Source organism: Centruroides vittatus, unplaced genomic scaffold, assembly GCF_030686945.1.
Source record: "Centruroides vittatus isolate TY-2023 unplaced genomic scaffold, ASM3068694v2 contig_108, whole genome shotgun sequence".
Taxonomy (NCBI): domain Eukaryota; kingdom Metazoa; phylum Arthropoda; class Arachnida; order Scorpiones; family Buthidae; genus Centruroides; species Centruroides vittatus.
Window position 1 is genome coordinate 212,353 of NW_027120695.1, and position 23,259 is coordinate 235,611.

The following is a 23,259-nucleotide window of genomic DNA, read 5'->3' on the forward strand; positions in this document are numbered from 1 at the left end:
TTCAATAATTCTAAAATGGCAGCAAGCTTAATTTTGACGCCAGAGACGGGTTGTATAAAAATTCTAAATGTTAACAACCGATAAAAATCTAACATGAAATATAACATATGTATTCACTCTATCTCCCAGCTTCTTGGATCTCTAACTATCAACCGGAAGTACAACATATCCATGTACTGTACTTCCGGTTCTCCTCGACGGCTCGAAGTGTTTGTTTTAATACCGTCGTTTGGGCTTCCAAGATGCGTAACATTCGTTTTTGGTTTCTGTTCAGTTTGTGAATCACGTTATTAGTGGCTTCGATTTCTTCCGAGGTTGCTGTCCCGAACAAAAACTTTAGGACTTTTCCTTCCACATTTATAAGTCCTCGTTTGGCTGTTGTAGTATTACCTGTCGTAACCGTGGACTTCAGTTCATTATACTCTAATTTATAGTCAGCTAATTGTTGGTTTAGCGTAGTCAGTTCGTTATATGCTAGTGACCATAATGTTCTCATAGGATGGTCCTCGTTTTGTTTAGCTCTTTTAATAACAAGAACTAATGAACTTAGATGATAACGTAAATCGTTAAGATATTTACCATAGTCGTTAAATGAAATTTCTATTGCTATTGTTCGTTGACTTGTAGTCATCAAGAAATTTCTTTGTGTTAAGAAGATAATCACTTTTGTCAGTACTTGTGCAATCGTATATGCCGTGTAAATTAAGGTCATAATTATCATACTAAAGTAAAGTAGTACGAGGTTTCCCATTGTGATCTACAAAACAGTTTACATTGATAAAATTTTCGATTTTCGAGAATCTTAACTTTAACAAATACATGTTTCTGTTGTGAAAGAGAAAAAGGTCACCACTTACAAATTCCAAACAGACCGAGATAGCAAATTCGAAAGCTAATTTATCCAATAGTGTACTAGGGACAACGGATCCGAAGGTCTTACCAATGTCAATATGAAGGAAGTTTAATGTCAAAATTGGATAAAATGTAATGTTGTATTTCGAGGTATTCCTTGTCGTGAAATGGTGAAATGGTGGTCTACACCTGAATGCGAGACAGCGCATAAACGTGAAATAATTGGGAAATACAGAAATTTATAAAAACAGATTTCAAAAGTTCTTAATATAGTCGTAAAATTTATTTTTTTACAGACAACAGAAATTTATTCTCTTTTTGGAAATACAGAAAGAACGAAACCATTAAGGAGGAATATAACCGGGTTTTGAACTTTGGAAAACAAATAAAGCAACAAAAACGCTATCAAATCAGAAAATCTTTTATAAAAAAATAGATAAAATTTGATCAGCACTATATGTGGAAGTAACACGGAAATTGGTGGCATTTTTAAAACCTGTAAAGGTAAATAAATGATAATACTTTTAAAAGCACTAATTTTTTTTCATGTAATGAGAGATTGTTAATATCTTGCTTGCAAATTTTAAAGATTAACATAGGAATTTAGGATTTTTGAATTTAAACTATCAGGCAACGTCATTAAATTATGCCTGTTTTTTGCTAGAAGTAAAGGAATGTGAAAGAATGAGGTCCAGTAGGTTATGTAGCCACCTGTTTTTAACGAAACGGTTCAGAATTTTCTATCTCAACAGATGCTTGCATCTAGCGGCTGCACAGCCATTTTCGAACTCTAAATATAATGGCTGTTCTGTGCACATGCTTGATTGTGTGAGGGAAAAAAAACAATTTCGTGCATCTTTTTGCTAATTGGAACAATATCATTGGCTCGACAGTAATACCCTTGTATGTAACTTATTGTTTTAATAATATTTCCTACACAATTAACAACATTATAGTCAGGTTCAATGACTGGAAGGTCCATCCAGCTCAGGACTCTGGCTACAGCATCGAGGCTGATACTATCATAAGGAACAAAAACATTACCGCCTGCCTTGTCTCCCAACACACCACAGAATACATTACCACCGTCTGTGTTACAGACAATAACACTCACCTTTACATATGTTCTGTCTACATCCCAGACACCAATATCATGCGGCAGGTACAGGTAGGTGATGAGGCCCGCATCACTCTATTTGATTTCATTTCCCTGTACCCATCAGGACAGCTGCAATCGTAATTCTGTGCCATTACGGACCTTTTACTAAGCGAGAGTTGGGCCCATGCGCATCGCAAACAGGCACTGGAGCTTGCACACATCATGAACTATATTTCAGTGTTCCAATTTGACAACGGCAGATACATACAAAAACGGGGTGTACCTATGGGCAACCCCTATCAGAAAACCCATGCGACTTATCCTGTATTTACCAACACGAGTTAGAGTTAGAATTTATAGTTAAAGTTAAAAGTTAAACAATGAGCATTCACGTACTAAAAGTTAAGCAAACGTTGATTGGTTAACTCGAAATTTAACCCTAACTTTAACTGTAACTCGTGTTGGTGAATACAGACGTTGGTGGTGCAGCAATTGGAAGGCGAGGTAATAAGTAGTTTTATAGGAAACATTGTGGTTTATAAAATGTACGTGGATGACCTATTTATCCTCTGGATCAGATAAGTAGCACTTGCGCTCACTTGTTCAATATCAGCATTTGTCTTGACAAGGATCGAACGAGCGTTTATTACAAACCGGGCTACTTACCAGTATTCATTCAAGCAAATTCTTCTCACCCATTATTGTATAAGATTGCGGCATTCCGTGCTTTAACTAAATCACACCAATTGGAACGACGTTTTGCTAGAGTTACAAAGTAGCGAGGATATAGCTGTAGAACACGGATATAGAAGAGACCTGGTACGTAATTTAACCGCGCCTAATCCAACCATCTAGCCACACACAACGTTCGCGACACCCACACCACTTCTAACACGAGCCAGCAGCGCAACGCTGGCTCCAGCCGCGCTATAGTACAGTTTAATCAGCATTTGAATTCTTTATACGAAGATGTTGTTGGCCATAGTGGTACCGAAATCGTTTACAGGATATCCAGTACAAAATACAAGTTACTACGCAACGCGAAAGGTAAAATGGATCAAAGCACAGCCCCAGGAGTGTACAGTATGAGAAATGATAAGTTCTGAAGAGATTTAGTGTATATTGGCTCAACTAAAGGATCAGGCAAAAGCCGAAAACCTTCGAAGTTTTCGTTAAAGTGTTACTACTATTATAGGTTTTAAGTTTGTTTAATATATCTGACGCAAAATAACAATATACGTTAAAAACACGCTGACGAGTCCAGCAATCAAACTTTTATCAATAAAGTACATTCCGCACGCGGTAAAGTGTAGTAACTATTCGAGACACTTCAGCATAATGTGAGAAACAAAAAATTGCACGAAATATTTCAATTTCGATAAAAAAAATTACATAAACAAAATTTTTGACATCGCTCTTTGCTCTAACTACTGTCGATCTAGATAAGCACATATCGATAGAATAGAAAAATGGGACGATTGACGTCGTAATGAATGCAAATAACATATTGGCTATTAATGAAAATGGTACAATGAATAACACACGTGTGTTAAATGTATGGCCACTACTAATATAGATGTTCGAAATAAGCAAATTACAGTAAAAAAGACAAATAACAGTAACAATGGCATTATTATGAAACGGCAGTAAAATCCTCTAAAAGAAACATAAAGACATGCATAATTGCATTATCAATTGGATCAAATGCTCTGATATTCTTTTGTGCTGTAGTAGCTTTTAAACACGATAGAACACAGAAAATAATGTAAGAAATTTATAAAGCAGTTACTTTAATTTTGATATAATTGCTGTTTATTTCACTCTCGAAATAAATATCTTAGCATGCGAACATTCCTGTAAACAGTTGTCGAATAGAATTCTTGTTGGATTTAAAATGATACACGGAAATATATGATATCATTAAGAAAAACGCACGAAAAGCTACGGTTATTACCAGCACTGCCGTATAATATAATTTCAAAATTAATATATTAATGTAGATTCAAATAAACTGCGTATAAGATATCCACAACGATCAAAACAGCATAGAACAAAGCAATTTTGCTTCTTCAACAGTTGAATCTCCAAAATGTCGTGGATGTCAAGAATGGATTCCACAGATCTCGACGATTTTCGAATTATGCAGAATGTTAATTATTTAAAGTATATAAAATTAACTAAATTACGTACAAAAATAAAACAATCAATTATGAGAACCAAATACACTCAAATCGTTTCTAAAACTCTAACATAAATACAATTAAATATGCTGTTCTGATTATAAAGAGGATGTTAAACTTAAACAGAAAATCAATTTACTTAATTTTAATTTTTTATTTTATTTTATGTAAACAAAAGTATCAACATGCTGTAATTAAATAAATAACGTCACGCAAAGCTTTTATCAAAAATATAAAACAAACGGAAGCTCGTGTCTAGGTGGGTTAAAATTCGAAGTGAAAGCCTGTAGTGTCAAAGCCCACAGAAGACATCACTCGGTGTGTACTCGATTTATTAAAAAGAATTACTTAAATTTCATCAAAATGAATATTTTTCGAGTTCGTGCACCTTTTTCTTATAAAATAATTACAGTTTCGAATTTAAAATTAGCTCTAGATTCAATTTTATAAATAAAACTTGCTCCTGTGTTGAATATTTCTATTTTTAATGTACAGAAATTAAAGCAGAAATAAATATTAATATCGATATGTTACAGTAAAAACCCGTTTTTAGTTAAAACGCGTTTTAACTAGTTGAAACTAGTTTTTACTGGATGTCATTGTTAAAACCCGTATTGTCTAGTTAAAACTAGTTTTAACTCAAATTCATTTTTGACTAGCAGTAAATTCTAGTTTTAACAATGACATCCAGTAAAAACGCGTTTTTACTGTAACAGATACATTAATTTAGTAATCATTTGCATCAAAGCTTTATCGTTGTAACAAAGAAGGCGAGTGCAGTGTTATCTTGATTATTTTTTAATAATCTATTTAATCAGTTGTATTTACTTTAGTTACTTCAATAATTCATAAAAGTGTGTGCATTCGAATAATGTTTTCGAGAGAATCACTCGGAATATATTTTAACTTTATTATTTATTTAATTGTTAGCTTGTAACATCTTTATTAAAAATCCGGCAACCAGTGGCTTGGCTTTGCTGGCGTCATTTGATACGATATTTTATTAAAATGAACTTTCATATTTTTAATTATAAAATGGACCTTAACTTAATTTTTAGTGTAATAATGAATTTTATAAAGAATTGTAAATTTTAATAACGAGTAAATTCGTCTTCACTCCCTATATCGCCTTACCCTCTCGACTTTGAACCATCTAACTTTAATAGAGTCGACCGCCTCCACACACATAGACTAAAAATCACAAATACACAGAGAAATCTCGAATTTCATTTGCATTTCAAGTTCGAACCGCACGCAGTGAAAAATCCAACAGAAGTCGTCTCTCGCTCGTATGTATTTCGTTCTTTCATCGCATTATTTTAGGTTTATTTGTTTCTATCTGTTAAATTGTGTGTTCTTCGTCGATTTATAACAATAAAATAACACTAAACGTCAAAATGCTTTTTTGAACAATGAGCACGATCTTACAGTAGTAATAATGTGAGAGTGTGTAGTTTAGAGTTGAGTGTAATTATTTATTCACACATCTATGATAAGTAACGACAGCTAATTATAGTACAAAAACATTTTTGTTAAACACAATACAACCATTGCCTATTTAAGCAATTTTCATTTTATTGTATAATATTCAATTATTTTATTTAATGGTATTGTTTTTAATTTATTATTAACGCATTTAATTGCCTTATTTTTACCTTAAATTACGTGTACTTTCTCTTCTATGTTTTCTGAAATCGGTATCGTTTCGGGTCGTGGAATAGTTTAATTGAATTTCCGTTATTTATAGCGGGAAAATTTCATCGAACTTGTGGCCTGCTAAAACGAATTAAATTCGAAAAATTCAACAATGAAGCACCCCGTATTTAATATTATATAGTTTTCATCTCTCACAAAGCTTATAATATTTTATTTTTCAGAAAATTATTTACTAATTAATTTTTGTATTGAATTACAAATAGCACAATGAAAAATATCAAAGAAAACGATTATAAAACCCATATAAGAATTGTGTATTTTTTGATACTGCTGCAATTCCTCCTTGTCCTCGTACAACCTTTTATATTCATCTATTTACTTCAACATTCGAATATTCGAATGGCTTCACCCGTTACCGAAGTGGGCAATATGAAGTTTCGAAAAACTAATGATGAAGCTATCATTAATGAAAACACTATGGGTCACCGAGTGAAGAAAAGGGAAATTTCGTCCGAAACCGAAAAACAATGCCAAGGGGATTGTTCTCTGACAGGAAACCCATCTGAAAAAAACGACGGTACAGTAAATATAAAGGGAGATTGGAGTGTAAAAGTAAGCGTTTAGTAAAACCCGTATAATCTAAAATAATTAGTAATTAATTACTTAAAATAAAAAATAACACATTGTTATATTTATTAATTATTTGTTTAAATTGTCTTTCGCTTGTTGTTTATGTAGAAAGCCGATCTGTTGGAATACTGTTTTACTGCCGATGACTTTTGTCGAAGGAACAGAGAAAAATCAAAAGGTATTTCTTTTATTATATATAGAATTGTTTGTGGAATAGACGGCAATCATATTATTATGTTAGCATTCATTTAAGCAGAGGAACAGAAAGACAATTTTGTAGGAGAAAAGCAACAGGAAAATAATAATAAGAGAATTTTCTAACTCGTTTTATATTATATTCAGAATTCATATTGACGTTGTACAAATTCTTAATAGTTTCTTTGACGAAATTCCGAATTTATTGTACTTTTGATAAGAATTGGAACAACACAGTCAATTTGATTCAGTAATTGTGTTGTTATGCTTTAAGAATGATTTCTTAGGTTAGAAATAGTAGAGTTTGTGTTAAGGTTTTCATTCTGCACGGTGGAAAAATTTTTCATGTTATGGAAACAAGTAACACAATAACAAATAGTTTGAATTTTACAATAAAATGGAAACAATACTGAATAGTTTTATACGTTCTGAAAAAAAATGATGTAAACTTATCGAGTGCGAGTGCCAGAAATAAGTTTCGAATATCATTAGACGTATTTATTTAAATTTTTTGTAGTGATGAGTGTAAAGTTCAGTTGTATGTACAAAATATGAACATTTGTACATCACTTACAACAGTTAAATTGTGTATTTACAAATTCATTTTTTTTTTCAAATAATAGTCGATAAGAGAGTTTATTCTATTATTTAAATCTCTCTATTGAAATATTATAATTTCGTAGGCTTTGATTTTTATTTTGGTTTAAACATTTTTTCTTCTGCTATCAAAACGGTAATTGGATTCACAGAATGTTATTTTAATTTGTGTTTTTTGATGCAGTTTAATGTTTTGTTGTGTTTTAACTTCAGGTGCGACAGTTCTATTAGTTTTACTTTTGAATTTAATCTTACAGTTGTGTACTTTTATTTTCATTAAAATCACGTGTTTATTATTATCATAGCGTTACACCCTCACTCGGCTACTTATTGGAAATGGCAACTTAAGCAATACGTGCATTCATTTAACCTTGGGGACAATCCATAATGTGATTGTAATATTCAGGAAGACCAAACACGACTTGGAATGTTTTTCTCCGCAGTAGGTACAATCACGTTAGTTTAATAAGAGCTGCTATTCTTGAAGGGTACAACAGGCCTTGCAATTCGCACCAACTCATTCACACGCGTAGAATGTTCCATTATCTACTTGCATTCATATTCCTTAGTGGGGCGCACATCTTTAAGCTTTTTCTACATTTGTTTGTTATCATTGTGGTAGAAAAGGTAAATTCCAAGTTGAGGCTAATTGACGAACATTTCCTCATAGATTATGTGAACAAAATAAACTTTTAATATTTACTTAATGATCTCGCTTAAAAAATTCGTAATATTGCACGATTTATTAGTCTTGAAAGTAGTTTTAAGTATTTTATCACTTGAAAAAGGGTCTCTGATCAATTCTTTTAAAGATCGAACGTTGTTTTGTTACTATTTTATTGATTCAATTTGGTCTAAAGATTATATATTAGTCGCTTATAAACTTTCTATCTAAATGTGTTAATGTATTTTGATTTCGATTATTAATATCTTTGTAATTTCCACAAAATTATATTTCCTGGTTAAAACACGGAATTTCCACGCGATTTTGACATTTCTGTCAACTTCGTGTGAGAAAAACCTATTTAAAATCCTCATTTACACACGAAATTAAACCATTTCTCTCACAAAACACAAATGTTTTAATTATCTTTTAACATTTAGACGGTTCAATTTTAACTCAAAGTGAATTGTGACGTATTATATGTCGATGAAAACATTTACATTTCAATAATATTGAATAAATATGCAATTTATTTTTAAAATAAATATAAATAAAGCTAAATATCGAATCGACGTTTTACTTTTCAGATTGCATTCTCCAAAAAATTACAGAGAATGAGACTTTACAGTATCAGATCCTCAATTTTCATTTTACAGGAGAAACCGAGTCAGTATTGATAAATATTGAAGAGGGTCCAAAAGACAATTACAAGATTATTTTCCAAGAATGGGCTGATGTTTCAATGCAAGAATTTCGAGTTAATGAGAAACGAGAAGTGAAAATACTGAAAGAGTTTGAATTACCCGAACAAATGTATGTTTGGGCAATTATGGAATACAATGGAAATATTTATAGTCGACATAAAAATATCTCGAAGAAAACAATTGTCAAGTATAACATTGAAACTGGAAAGTTGACTTTTGGGGATAAAGTCGATTTTGTTAAGCACGATTACGGCGTATATTTATTTGTAAGTGACGACTTTTTATGGGCATTTGACTTGATAAATTATACAGATAATTCGAAAGGGTTGTTTTACGACATCGTTTTCGTGGCGTACAAAATGGATTTGGATAATTTAAAAGTCTTGTTAAAGAGAATTTCACTTTGAACAATTGTATTCACGAGTTAATGTTCGTTGCTCATAATAAGCCGTATTGCGTCCATTATCGCCCACCTAAATTTTATATTTCGTCCGCTTTGAACGACGAAGAGTTTCTATACTTTGATTTGCAGAAACACCCAGATCCTTACGAGTTGCAAAGAGTCTTCTATAATGTTCATGAACAGAATCTTTACATACAGTTTACTGATTTCCAACACAAGTATCAAATTCTTGTAAAAAAGTTACACTTCAATTGTTCAAACGAAGATTGACGAGTCGCGTTAAAACCTGAATTGTCTTGTCTTATTTGCATATAAAGTCATTTGTAATGAATAATTTTAATGCTAATAATTTGTTTGTATGAAATTTTATTGAAGATATTATCTGCTTACTTTATTGGTGTAGAAATAACGGTAAAGCCTACAAATTATTCATAGTTGAATTCTGTAATTAAAAATTATAATACATAGTTGATAATTTAGTGAATATTTTTATATGAAAGGTACTTGAAATCAAACGATTATAATGCATAATGGAGTTGGATCAAACGGGATACTGATTAATGAAATAGAGTATTGTATACAGTATCGATACTGTATATATGTTACCGTTAAAGTTAATAAACTGTTATTCTAGATAATACCTGTTTATTTCATCGAATATCTAAACAGACCCGTTAAAGTGTATAATTTTTTACCATTGCGTACCTTAAATATGTATTACATTCAATAACGATCCTCGCTTCGTTAAAGTGTGGAGTAAAAGTTGTTTCTGATTATAAAGGTCAGGGAATGATATCAATAATGAAGATAACCACTCGCATCTCAACCAGTGTTGTTGTCCGTCCAAGTTATCGATTCAACCAAACGATCGTCTTAAACAATTAGGTTAAAAATCCGCAGTGTTTTTGATGCGATCTTAAGAATTTCAAAAGAGCCAAGACATTCGTCACAAAAGATGAACTTTCCATTTCTGTGTGCATATGTTAACGTGTTATTTAACGTATATTATTATGCAAATTAATGTAAAAATAACCTAAAATTAAAGTAAAATCTGTTTATTTCTGGTGGCGTGTTCTCCTATCCCTATTTACTCTATGTTAAAATGACCTCGTTTAACGTTGTTTCGCTTCGCGCTTTGTCGTCTAGGAACGCATCCCCCGCGTTAAGCGGGGTCTTACTGTATCTTATTTCCAGCATAAAATTTATTTTAAAATTAAATACTTTCGAATTCTCGAATTTATTTTTTATTCTTTTTTCTACGAATATATTTATTTTAAGTCAAGAAAAATTGAGGATGTATTTTTTAATTTTCTTTATATTCTTTATCAAATTGATTTAATTTTTCCATCATATCATCAAGATGAAGGCAATTTCCTTAATCAACATGTTTAATGTATCTTTATATACATTAAAATGTATATAAAGATACATTTTAATAGAAGTAACAATTTCTAAAAAAAATTATTTATTTATTACAATTGCTATTTATAAAAGTTTACGCAAGGATGTGCTATATTAGAAATACTGTGTTTTTAGAATTTTGTTTTCTCTTGGTTGGAAACAAAGTTCTAAAACACAAAAAATAAATATTATGGAAACATTAAGGATTAAATTTTATAAAATGACTCTGAAAGTTATCTAAAGAATAAGGAAATACTATATTTTAAATATAATTATACATCTATGTCTTTACTTCGTTCACATTTTCGGAAAGAGAAATGCTCAATTCTTTATATCTCTTTATTTAAACATTGAAGTTCTTTAACTAAAGCACTACTTTCGGCTGTAACTGTGGAATTAACTGTGGATAGATTACGGCATCCATGTTTCGCTCCAGCGGAAAGCGTTTCTAAACTATGATGCAGCGACGTGTAGCGATAGCTGCTCGTGACGTCATTTTCGCTACACTCTCGCTGCATAAAGAAACGCAGCCTTCGCTACGGGTAGTCGGTCGAGATGCGTCTGGTTGCATGATATCGATAGCTATTACGCTTTAACCAATCACAGTTTAGTTAACATTGTATTTTGTCACGTGACTGCAACCCGCCATTTTCTAAGCGAAGCACGTGCTTTTAGCATTGTCGTGTACTAGCGCTAGTGATATAGTTTTGTTTTGTTTTAAAATGTCTGGGTCTACTTTGTCAGCCCATTCGTTAAGCAAATATTTGTTTTTAAAAATTATAATTTGAACATTCGCTGTCGTAATTTCGAGGTAAATATGTCTTCTACGTGGTAGGGGATTGTCGCAGGGCTGGTAACTAATTCAACTGGATATGTTGGGTTTCTTTCATATAACAGATAAAATAGACTCTCGTTAGCGGAGGCATGCAATGCGGTATTATAAGAGAATAAAGCATATGGAATCCATTCCTCCTAATCTCTTTCATCTTTGGATATATAGTGAGTAAAATTCCGATAACCGTTTTATTAATTCCTTTGGCAACACCACTACATGCTGTGTGATAAGCTGTAGTATTCAGTCTTTTAATCTGAAGTAGGTCACAAACTTCCTTAAATACTTTAGAGATAAAATTCGGCGCTTTAGCAGTGAACAGTTAAGCTGGCGTTGAATGATTTAATATGGTATTTGTAACAAACGCTTCCGCAATTGTTTTGTTACTAACGTCCAGTTAAAGAACTGCTTCAGCCTATCGGCTGAAGTGTTCTACGATCACCAAGATGTATTTGTTTCCATTTGTGGTGAAAAGTAAAAATCCGACAATGTTCTTTGCTGTTCGTTCGAACAGGTGCGTAAAAGGAGCAAATAGTTATAGCTCTGCCTGTGTTTTTCCACCTCGTCGTCCTGTGATAGTTCCAATCGCCATGTTTTTCCTGACGAGGATGCGACTTAATGCGTCAGTATTTTGGTCAGCGTTTCCTGATTTATGCACGAATTCCTAAAAGCGGATGATCCCTCTGGACAGCTTCGAGTTCGTAAAGGAGTGTTTGTTATCAATTAACATCGAAGGGGTCGATGATCGACAATTATAGTAAATTTCTGTCTGTACTGATAGGGTTTAAAGTATCGTACGGCCCAAACAGTAGCTAGACACCTTTTCTCCGTAGTACTGTTGTTTAATTGAGGTTTCCTTATCAAGTGACTCGCATAAGCGATCAATTATTATAGGCAAACTTCTCCAAATCGGGTCTTTAAACTCTAACTTAGGCCTACATACACTTAAATATGTTATTCTAATCATAAACAGGATGCTAAATTTAAACAGAATATCAATTTACTTAACTTTGATCTCTCTTATTTTATATAAACGAAGTAAAACACAACGGAACAAATGTTATTTCTGGAAAACAGATAAATGTATTTCACAGTTTATTCACGTCATGATAAAATTCAGTAAATATTACAGTTTTTCAAAACAATTAAAATATTTAATCAATAAGAAATTTCCCCTAAATATGTTTTTTCCTTCTACCTTATCGACATCCTCGAGTGCCGCCGGATCAAGTAATTAACTGTAAAAAATGGATAAACCGTCCGGATAATCGTTAACAACTGTTATTCGTGATAAAACCTGTTTCCGTTTTATATTGTTTTTATTTGTTCGTTTATACAGATGTTTAATGTGCTTAATCTACAAGATTCGGCTTATTAAAAAACGTACGTATGAGAAAATTACAATTTGAGTTGTGTATAACTTTAAAAAGAACATTTCATTAAATTATTGCTAAAAAATAAAAATTCAGTTTTAGTTTAATTTTACCATTTATTTAAAATGAGTTTATTTTCTGCCTGTCCGCGTGTTTGTCTGTGCTGTCTTAATGTCGAGAAAACAGTCGGGTAGATGTAATTTTAGAAGGATGTAAAGCGATTCGGAGTAGGAAAAGCGGATTAAATATATGAAGTCTACTGATACAGATCGGGATTAACTTTATTTTCATTCGAACATTTTTCCCTGAAACGTGCTACAACATGATAATGAAGACAATTGTTATCAAAGAAAGAATGATTTACAAAGGAAAACACTACTGATTCCAAGTGAAAAGCATATGCTTTATATTACAAATATGATTAAAAACCATCTCGGCATTGTTCCGTTGTCGAAATAAATATTAGCCAATTATAACACATTTTTTTCGTTGCCGAGATAATTTTATTTAAATCTAACGCTTTCAATCTATTGTATTGGTCATCTTCAAATTGAAATGGATTGGAAAATAAAAAATATTTTCCAATCCATTCAGTTCAATAAAGCAACGAAGCATCCAAAACAATCCAATAAAGCAGTTAACTGCTTTATTGCCAGTTCTGCAATAGATCATTACATTTATAAATGGTTTCTTTATTTGTCACATTGAAGATTTTAACTCTGATACATTTCCACTGTTCTGATTTTTTCCACCTTACTTTACATTTCAAGTAGACGAAGAAAATGTAGTAATTAAATAAATCAGTTTCTGATATTTCAAATATTATTTTAATAACTATTATCAGCTAATTTCGAGTATCAACGAGCTGAAATTAAATAAATAACGTCACACGAAGTCTTTATAAAAAATATAGAACGAACGGAAATTCAAGTTTAAGTCGATTAAAATTCGAAGTAGAAGCGTAAAGTGTGGAAGTCAAAACAGGAAATCACTCGGTAAGTATTTGTTTCATATAAAGGAATTTATTCGAATTTGAACGAAATGAATATTCGTTCGGTTCTTGCAATTTTCTCGCCATTAAACAACTACAGTTTTAAATTTAAAATTAGCTTTAGATTAAACTTTATAAGTAATATTTGCTTCTGTGTTGAATATTTCTATTTTTAATGTATAGAAGTTAATGCAAAAATAGATCTTAATGTCGATACAATAATGAAGGAGTGTTTCGTATCACAGCTTTACCGTTATAACAAAGAAGGCGAGTCGAGAGTTTTCGTGATTATTCCTTTAATAGTCTGATAAGCTCTAATATTTACTTGAATTACTGGAATAATTTATATAATCACGTGCATTTAAATAATGTTTTGGTGTGAACACCTCGTGAGGTACTTTCAATTTATTTTTTTTTTTAATTGTTAGCCTGTAAAATCGTTATAAAAGATCCAGCGACGACTTGCTTAACTTTCCCTGCGACATTAGCTGGCGCCGTGTATTACTATATTTATAACAACAAACTTTTATATTTTTAATTATAAAATTGCCAAATATCTTAATTCTTAGGGTAAGGATGAGTTTTATAAAAATCTGGTAAAGTCTAATAACGGGTAAATTTGTCTTCAATATGACTCTACTCGAATTATGACACGACAACCTTCATCTCTTGTCTCTCGACTTTGAAACACCCAACTTTAGTAGTGTCGACCCCTTTTCATGCAGAACAAAATTTCAGAAATTTTCGACAAGAAGCACAGGCGTTATTAAGCCTCAAAATTTGTTCTCGCGCCCAAACTAAAATTCATACGAAAAAATCTCTAATTTTATTTACATTTCAAGTTCGAACAGCACACGATGAAAAATGCAAGAAAAGTCGTCTCTCGCTCGTATGTATTATGTTCTTTTCATCGCTTTATTGTAGGCGTGGTTGTTTCTATCTGTTAAATTTTGTGTTATTCGTCGATTCATAACAATAAAATAGCATTAAACATCAAAACTCTTTTTTAAATAAAGAATATCATCTTTCAGTAGCAATAACGTCAAATTGTGTTTTATGTACTAAAATCTAGTAATTAAATCACACATGTATGATAAGTAACGACAGCTATTAGTATTACGGAAAACGTTTCTGTTGAAAACACTATAACCATTGTTTATTCAGGCAATTTTCATTTGATTATATCATACTGAACGAGTTTATTTATTTTTTTGGACTAATAATTCATTATTAACGCATTTAACTGCTTTGTTTTACCTTAAATTACATTCACTGTCGCTTCTATCTTTATCGACATCGATATCGTTTCGGGCCGGGAAATAGTTTAATTGACTTTCCGTTATTTATAACGTAAAAATCTCTCCGGAATTCGACGCAGTTGCCTGCTAAAACGAATTAAATCCCAAAAATTCAACAACAAAGCACCCCGTATTTTATATTATATAGTTTTAATCTCTTACGAAGCTTATAATTTTTTCTATTTTTGCAGAAAATTATTTACTAGTTAATTTTTATATTGAATTACAAATAGCACAATGAAGAATTTCAAAGAAAACGACTATAAAACCCATATAAGAATACTTTATTTTTTGATCCTGCTGCTGTTTTTGCTTGTCCTCGTACAACCGTTTATATTCATCTATTTACTTCAACATTCGAATATTCGAATGGCTACACCCGTTAGCGAAGAGGGCAATATGAAGTCTCGGAAAACTTATGATGAGGATGCCATTATCAATGAAAACACTATTGTTCACCGAGTGAAGAAAAGAGAAATTTCGTCCGAAACCGGAAAACAATGCCAAGGGGGTTGTTCGCTGACACCAAACCCATCTGTAAAAAACCACGGTACAATAAATATAAAGGGAAGTTGGAATATAAAAGTAAGCGTTTAGTTAAACCCGTGTAATCTAAAATAATTAGAAATTCATCACTTAAAACAACTAAAACAATTAATGAACATAACAGTGTGTTATTTTTTGTTTAAATTGTTTTTCGTGTGTTGTTTATGTAGAAATCTGATCTCTTGGAGTATTGTTTTACTGCCGATGACTTTTGTCAAAGAAACAGAAAAAAAACAAAAAGTATTTTTAAAACTTATATATATGACTTATATTTAGAATATTCTACGGAATCGAAATCTATAATATTAATATATTAATATTCATTTAAACAGACGAACAGAAAAACAATTCTGTAGAAGAAAATCAACAAGAAACTAAGACTAAAAGTAAGATTACTTTTTGACTCGTTTTATATTATATTCAGAATTAATATTGACGTTGGACAATTTCTTAATTATTTGACGAAATTCTGAATTTATTGTACTTTTGATAAGACTTAGAATAACACAGAGACAATTTGTTTCAGTAATTGTGTCGTTATGCTCTAAGAATAACTTCTTGGGTTAAAAATAGCAGAGTTTGTGCTAAGATTTTCATTCTTCGCGGTAATAAAAGTTTTTCATCTAGTGGGGAAAAAGCTAAGGGTTGATATTAGTTTTCTAGGAATCTTGATACATCAGTTTACTCAATGTGATTTAAATCGGAATTTTTACTTCTTTGTTTCCCGACACTTTGTACTATTGTAAAATTTACGTCTTGATTAGCGTAAAGATGTTTTTCCACTTTATTTTCGAACGTTTTTTTTATTTTATTTGGTATAACTTATAGTATTTATATACACTTAATTTCTTTTAAAATTGATTTATTTTGTTTCTAACGTGGCAAGTAGTTCATGTATTCTTTGTATCATCAAAATGATATAAAAGTAAATTGTAAAGTTTTAAGTACAAGAGTGAAAGTGTCACAAATAAGTCGTTTACTATCATTAGAATCATATACACTTTCTATTTAAATGTGTTAATGTATTTTGATTGTTAAAATCTTTATTCTTTCTACAAAATAACATTTGCCTACGTAATACATAAAATTTGAACATTTCTGTCAATTTCGTGTGAGAAATACCACTCTAAAACTCTCAACTACACAGGTGATAAACAAATGAACCAACAAAAAGGCTGCCAATGCTTTGGCTGGACTTTCTCAACCCTCTTTTGAGGGTTGAGAAAGTCCAGCCAAAGCATTGGCAGCTTTTTGGCGCGACTTTCTCAACATTCGAACGAGGGTTGAGAAAGTCCAGCTAAAGAAATAAGGAAAAAGTTCGATAATATCTAATTATCACGTCTTAAACTTTCATTTTTATATTACAGTCTTAAGACGTATGAGTTTCTTGATTTACGATTGGTTGTTTAATTTTTGAAAAGGAATATTGACCAGTAGAAATAATTTATATTGGTGAATATGTTCAGAATGTGGCTGCAAGGTAAAATTTTATGTATTATCTCAGTCTATCAAGCGATTTCAAATGTTAGATGTATTTAAAATTAGTAATATACATAAAAGGCAAAATCTTCGCTTTGAAATTGGTAGATGAATACGTGTTTACATAGAAACAACTGTAATGGTAAAAAAAGGAAATAAGTTTTATTCTTTTCGTTATCGTGGAAAATAGTGCAAATAATTAAACAATTTCACTTACAAAACGCAAATGTTTTAATTACCTTGTAACATTTAAATGGTTCAATTGTAACTCAAAGTGAATTGTGTCGATAGAAACATTTACTTTTAAATAATTTTGAAACAATAATCAATTTATTTTTAAGTAAATATAAATAAACGTAAATATTTAATTGACGTTTTTCTTTTCAGATTGCATTCTCCAAAATATTACAGAAGATGAAACTTTAGAGTATCAGGATATCAGTTTTGATTACACTAATTTTGTTAGGTCTGCATTGATAAATATTGAAGAGGATCCAAAAGACAATTACAAGATAATTTTTCAACAATGGGGTAGGGCTCCGATGAAAGAATTTCGACTTAATGAAAAGGAAGAAGTTAAAATACTGAAAGAGTTCAAATTACCTAAACAAATGAGTACTTCGGGCATTATTGAATCACAATAGGAATATTTATGGTCGACATAAAAATCGCTCGGAAGAAAGAATTGTCAAGTATAACATTGAAACTGGAAAGTTGACTTTTGGGGATGAACTCGATTTTGTTGAGTATGATTACGGCGTAGATTTATTTCTAAGTGACAACTATTTCTGGGTATTTGACTTGATAAAGTATAAAAATTATAAACAAAACCTTCGTCTCGACTATACTCTCGTGGGGTATAAAATGGATTTGGATAATTTAAAAGTTTTGTCAAAGCGAAATTTCACTCTGAATAATTGTAATTTTGGACACAAGTTTGTTGCTTATGATAAGCTGTATTGTGTCCATTATTGGCAACCTAAGTTTTATATTTCGACGGCTTTGAACGACAAAATGTTTCTGTACATTCAATTACCGAAACGCCCATACCCTTCCCGCTTGGACAGAGTTTTCTATAATGTTAATGAACAAAATCTTTACCTACAGTTAACTGATCGTAGAAGAGACAATTATAAAATTCTTGTAAAGAAGTTACACTTCAATTGTTCAAACGACGATTGACGAGTTGCGTCAAAACTTGAATTATTTTGTCATATTCTTACTTTTCCATGTAAAATCGTTTGTAATGAATGATTTAAATGTTAATAATTTCTTTGTATGAAATATTCATAATCTGCTTACTTTGTTGGTGTAGAAATGACAGTAAAAAGTACAAAATATTCATAGCTGAATTCTGTAATTAATGACTATAATACATGGTTAATAATTTTGTGAATATTTTTATATGAAAGATAATTGAAATTAACCGGTTATATTGCATAATGGAGTTGGATTAAACGGGATATTCTGTTTTATGTACAAAGGTATATTAGACTTATAATGAATTGCTTTGTTTATAGAACATTGTTTTTTAAAGAGGTTCAAAATCTATACTATTATCATTTTTTCTTATTGTAATATCTCAGTAATTAATAATATTATAAATATTAATTTTCTCTTCTATGTATATTATTTATTTTATCTTTAATATCTTTGATTTTGATTTCTCTATCGTTATATATGATTAGGATGCTGTCAACATATATTTTATAAGATATTATGCCTTCTATTTTATTAATTATTTCATCAATGTCAATCATTACTATATCAGCTAACTTTGGTCCCATAACGGATTTCACGCTAATGCCTTCATTTTGCGTGTAATATTTTTTGTCTATTTCAAAATAGTTGCTTCTATAAAAAAATTCAATTAAATCGATCATTTCAGGATATACATTAATTTGTTTTAATATATTTTCTATAATTTCCTATACTATCGAATGGTGCATATCAATGATGTTCAAACTAGCGATTTTAAAAGTACTTTTGATATTTAATTCACTTATATCTTTCAAAAGTTCATCAGTATTATATATAGTAGTATAGAATTTCATTTAGAAAAATGTAGAAAACAGCATCACCATTATACATGTGCATACTTATCGAGTTGGATAAAGAATCTAATGGTACGTCTCGCAAAAGGATGTTGTGCCCTACCTTTTCAGGAATACACGTAGCTGTTCCTTCGAAGTTCACACATGGATGTGATCTCTTTCGGCTGTTTATTTTTTAAAACGTTTTTTAATATTAATCACGTGTTTTTTTCCATCCCTTTTATCTAACATAGACCATTTCAGCTCGGCCTGACTCGTGTCAATTATTTTTTGTGCAGAGTATAATAATACCGCATTAATTAAAATCATTTTAGAGATTTAGAAAATGAATACGATACTAAGTAAATTGTACGATTTATTCTGAAAACTTAAGAATATTTAATTATTTACGAATTTACCGTAAGAATGTTTTTTTTTTCTTGCACTTTATCTACATCCTCGAGTGCTGCCGGATGAAGTAATTAACTGCAAATGCATTTCTGTCCGGACGATCGTTAACGACTTCTATTCGCGATAAACCGCGTGTTTACTTAACTATTTATTAAATTTATAACTTTTATTTTAGTTATAAATTGATGTTACTTTTATTTGTGCTTATATTCAATATCTTAATTATACAAATTTGGACTTAATAAAGATATTCACGTAAGAAAAAATTACAGTTTGACTATTGTATCATTTCGTAAAGAACGGTTCATTGCATTTTCGTATTAAAATAAAAATCAATTTTAATTTAATTTTATTATTCGCCTAAAGCATGTATAATGGGCTGCAATTTTAAAAAATCGTAGACTTACAAATTTGCGCTTTTTTCCGTCTGTCTGTTGGTTTGTCTGTTTTGTCTTAATGTCGAGAAGAAAGTCAGATAGATGTAATTAGAGACGGATAAGGAATGAATAGGAACAGGAGACTCAGATTAAGTACACGCGATCTACCAATACAAACCAGAAGTCACGTTATTTCAATTCAAATATTTTTCCTTCAAAGGTGCTCGATTGATGACCGGCACGACTGTTTCGCTATCAGAAAAAGAATATTGTACAAGAGAAAGAAATTTCTAACTTGCGTATTATTCTCAGTCTATGAATCATCACAATACAAGAAAGAAGCTAATATTTATTGCCACAAGCTGTCGCAATAAATATTAACTTCTTTCTATATCGTTACTTCTGCAGTCGACGACTTTATTTATAAATGGATTGTTCGATTGCTAAATTAAAAGTTTAATTTGAAATATGAAAGTAATTAAAACTTTCTAAACACACAACTCTGTTATATTTTCACCCTTCGTTTACTTTCCGCTTTACTTTACATTTCGAATCAATAAAAAGAAATTGCTAATTAAATAAATCAGATTTGAAATTTTAAACGGAGTGTTAATAACTGATATCAGTTAATTTACAGTATCAACCAGCTGCGATTAAATAAATAACGTCACACGAAGTCGTAATCAAACACTTAAAACAAACGGAAATTCACGTTTAAGTCAATTAAAATTCGAAGTAGAAGCGAAAAGTGTTGAAGCCCTAACAAGGAAACAAACGGTAAGTATTCGTTTTATATAAAGGAATTTCTTCGAATTTAATCGAAATTAACATTTCTCCAGTTTTTGCAATTTTCTCGGCATAAAGCAATTACAATTTCAAATTATTTTGTAGATCGAATTTTATAACTAAAACTCGCTGCAATGTTGAATATTACTATTTTGAATGTTCAGAAATTAATGCAGAAATAGATCTTAATGTCGATACAATAATGAAGGAGTGTTTCGTATTACAGCTTTATCGTTATAACAAAGAAGGCGAGTCGAGAGTTTTCGTGATTATTCCTTTAATAGTCTGATAATCTCATAATATTTACTTGAATTACTGGAATAATTTATATAATCACGTGCATTTAAATAATGTTTTGGTGTGAACTCCTCGGGACGTATTTTCAATTTATTGTTTATTTAATTGTTAGCTTGTATAATCGTTATAAAAGATCCAGCGACGACTTGATTGACTTTCCCGGCAACGTTTGCTGGCGCCGTGTTACGATATTTTACACAAATGAACTTTTATATATTTAATTATAAAATGACGAAATAACTTAATTCTTAGGGTAAGGATGAATTTTATAAAAAAAAATTGTAAATTCTAATAAAGGGTAAATTTCTCTTCTATCCGACCCTATTAGAAACACGAGACGACTACCTCTATCTCCCTACCCTCTTGACTTTGAACCACTCAAATTTAATAGCGTCGACCCGATTACACGCAAACCTATGTGCAAAATTTCGGAAATTTTCGAGAAGAAGCACAGGCGTTATTTAGCTTCAAAATTTCTTCTCGTACCTGAACTAAACTTCAAACATACAGAGAAAAATCTCGGATTTTGTTTGCATTTCAAGTTCGAACCACACACAGTGAAAAATGCAAGAGAAGTCGTCTGTCGCTCGTATATATTTTCTTCTTTCATCCCTTTATTGTAGGCGTAGTTGTTTTTATCTGTTTAATTGCGAGTTGTTCGTCGATCTCTAATGATAAAATAACATTAAACATCAACATCACCTTTTAAGTAAAGAATATCGTCTTTCAGTAGCAATAATGTGAGATTATCTCCTATATTTCTAAATGTAATAATTAACTCACACATCTGTGATGAATAACGACAGCTATTAATATTACGAAAAATATTTCTGTTTAACACACTATACCCGTTGCTTATTCCAGCAATTTTCATTTGATTATCTCATATTCAATTATTGTATTTATTGCTTTGGACTTTTAATTTATTAATAAATCATTGAATTGCCTCATTTTTTACCTTAAATTACACAGGGTACGTCACGAGAACGCACACTAAGAAGGGATTTTTTAAAATTTCATCCCACGGGGAGAGGGACAGGATTAAGTCTTAACACTTCCATTGTTACGTAACACTTCCATCGTTGATTGAAGTGTTATGAGAATGCGACGTGCAAGTCGCAGATGCAGTTTTTTTTCGTTTTTGCGGGAAATCGAACATATTTTTAGACCTATCTAAAAATTCTCTAATTTGTCTGGAAACAGGGAGGACCCAATCCTTGCATTCTGTGAAAACGAGTAAGGTTGACTATAACGTAATAATCTTAATCTTTGCCATCGTTACTTCTGCCCGAGCAACGCCGGGCCTACCTGCTAGTAGAAATATAATATACAATAAAGTCAGATATTGTAATGGAAATAAAAAAATAAAAATAAACGTAGTCTTTTTTATTCCTAGTTGTGGGTTCTCGTAAGGAATTTTGGGGTTACAAGAAGAAACTTGGGGATAAGACAAAGAACACAAGTATTACGTCAGAAAAGGTTCCAACTCAACGGTATTCTTGCAGTTCGCACAGACCCAAGGCTCGATAATAAAATGGGATGAAGCGATCATTGTCAAACTTTTTCGCTCCTCAACGTTAGCAAATATTGCTGAAAAAATTAAAATTTATAAAAGCAAAATGGAAGAGACATGCACAAATGCGAAAGACGCAGACAGCCTACCCATAGCGTGGAAATTTATAGTCAAAAAATTTAACACGAACTCGTAATTCTGCCTTAGTTTAGAGTCACACGTTTCATCAATTATTCCCTAACAATTTATATAAAGTATTACTAGTGGATTTATTTTTATTTTTTATTTCTATTACTATATCTGACTTTATATTTATATTTGTAAATATTATTTTTCCGTTGTTAATATTTGAATTTTTGAACAATGTATTCTATTCAATAGAACGCCAATGTTCTACATCTTTCCTTAAGCCAGTGCCAGAGATCCCGAACACTGTCTGGCAACACTTGCCAACGAGACTCACGTTGGATTGGCAACGTGAAAAAGAAGCGCGAATTATTTTGTTACTGTTAAAAAAAAACTTTATTAAAAAGGTGAGAACTGTCTCCGACATCTTCGGCCAACACCCAGGCAAATCCCCGCGAACTTTCGCGCCTCTTTTGGCACGTTGCCAGCCAACTCTCGTTGGCAAGTGTTGCCAGACAGTGTTCGGGATCTCTGGCACTGGCGGCCACTCAGTATTCATCGCATAAACAATAAATGCAATATCCAATACATAAAAAGTACTTGTTATTATTTGTCCATTTACCTTTCCCACTTTAGATTTTTTCGTTTTCTGACAGTAATACATTACTGACGTAACAGTGGTTCTATTAAATAGCGAGGCAGAAGAGGTGTCAATCTACTACTCTAGAGATCCGGGTTTAGATCCAGGCGGTCGAATAAACAGAGAAATTTTTCGATTGATACAATTGAAGTTTCTGTTTCATTTAATACCTTAGG

General features: G+C 31.3%; 1 protein-coding gene and 1 long non-coding RNA gene across 3 annotated transcripts; both read left to right on the forward strand.

The window, feature by feature from the left end:
- The first annotated feature begins 4,419 nt into the window (after positions 1–4,419).
- Positions 4,420–17,646, forward strand: LOC136975137 (putative uncharacterized protein DDB_G0270496). Its single transcript, XM_067270163.1, has 5 exons — positions 4,420–4,449; positions 15,109–15,460; positions 15,592–15,661; positions 15,754–15,807; positions 17,288–17,646. Exons 2-5 carry the CDS (start codon positions 15,113–15,115, stop codon positions 17,542–17,544), a joined length of 729 nt encoding a protein of 242 aa, XP_067126264.1. The 5' UTR covers positions 4,420–4,449; positions 15,109–15,112; the 3' UTR covers positions 17,545–17,646.
- Positions 6,242–6,715, forward strand: LOC136975160 (uncharacterized). 2 transcript variants are annotated; one of them, XR_010880754.1, is made up of 3 exons: positions 6,242–6,399; positions 6,526–6,595; positions 6,671–6,715. It is a non-coding gene; the product is annotated as an uncharacterized lncRNA (long non-coding RNA). The 2 variants fall into 2 exon arrangements; XR_010880753.1 differs by having other exon boundaries at positions 6,674–6,709.
- Positions 17,647–23,259: the final 5,613 nt, after the last annotated feature.

Coding starts and splice junctions, on each gene's coding strand:
- LOC136975137 (XM_067270163.1), top strand. CDS start 15,113: ATGAAGAATTTCAAAGAAAACGACTATAAAACCCATATAAGAATACTT. Junction 15,461..15,591: donor AGGGAAGTTGGAATATAAAA/GTAAGCGTTTAG, acceptor TTGTTTATGTAG/AAATCTGATCTCTTGGAGTA. Junction 15,808..17,287: donor ACAAGAAACTAAGACTAAAA/GTAAGATTACTT, acceptor TTTTCTTTTCAG/ATTGCATTCTCCAAAATATT.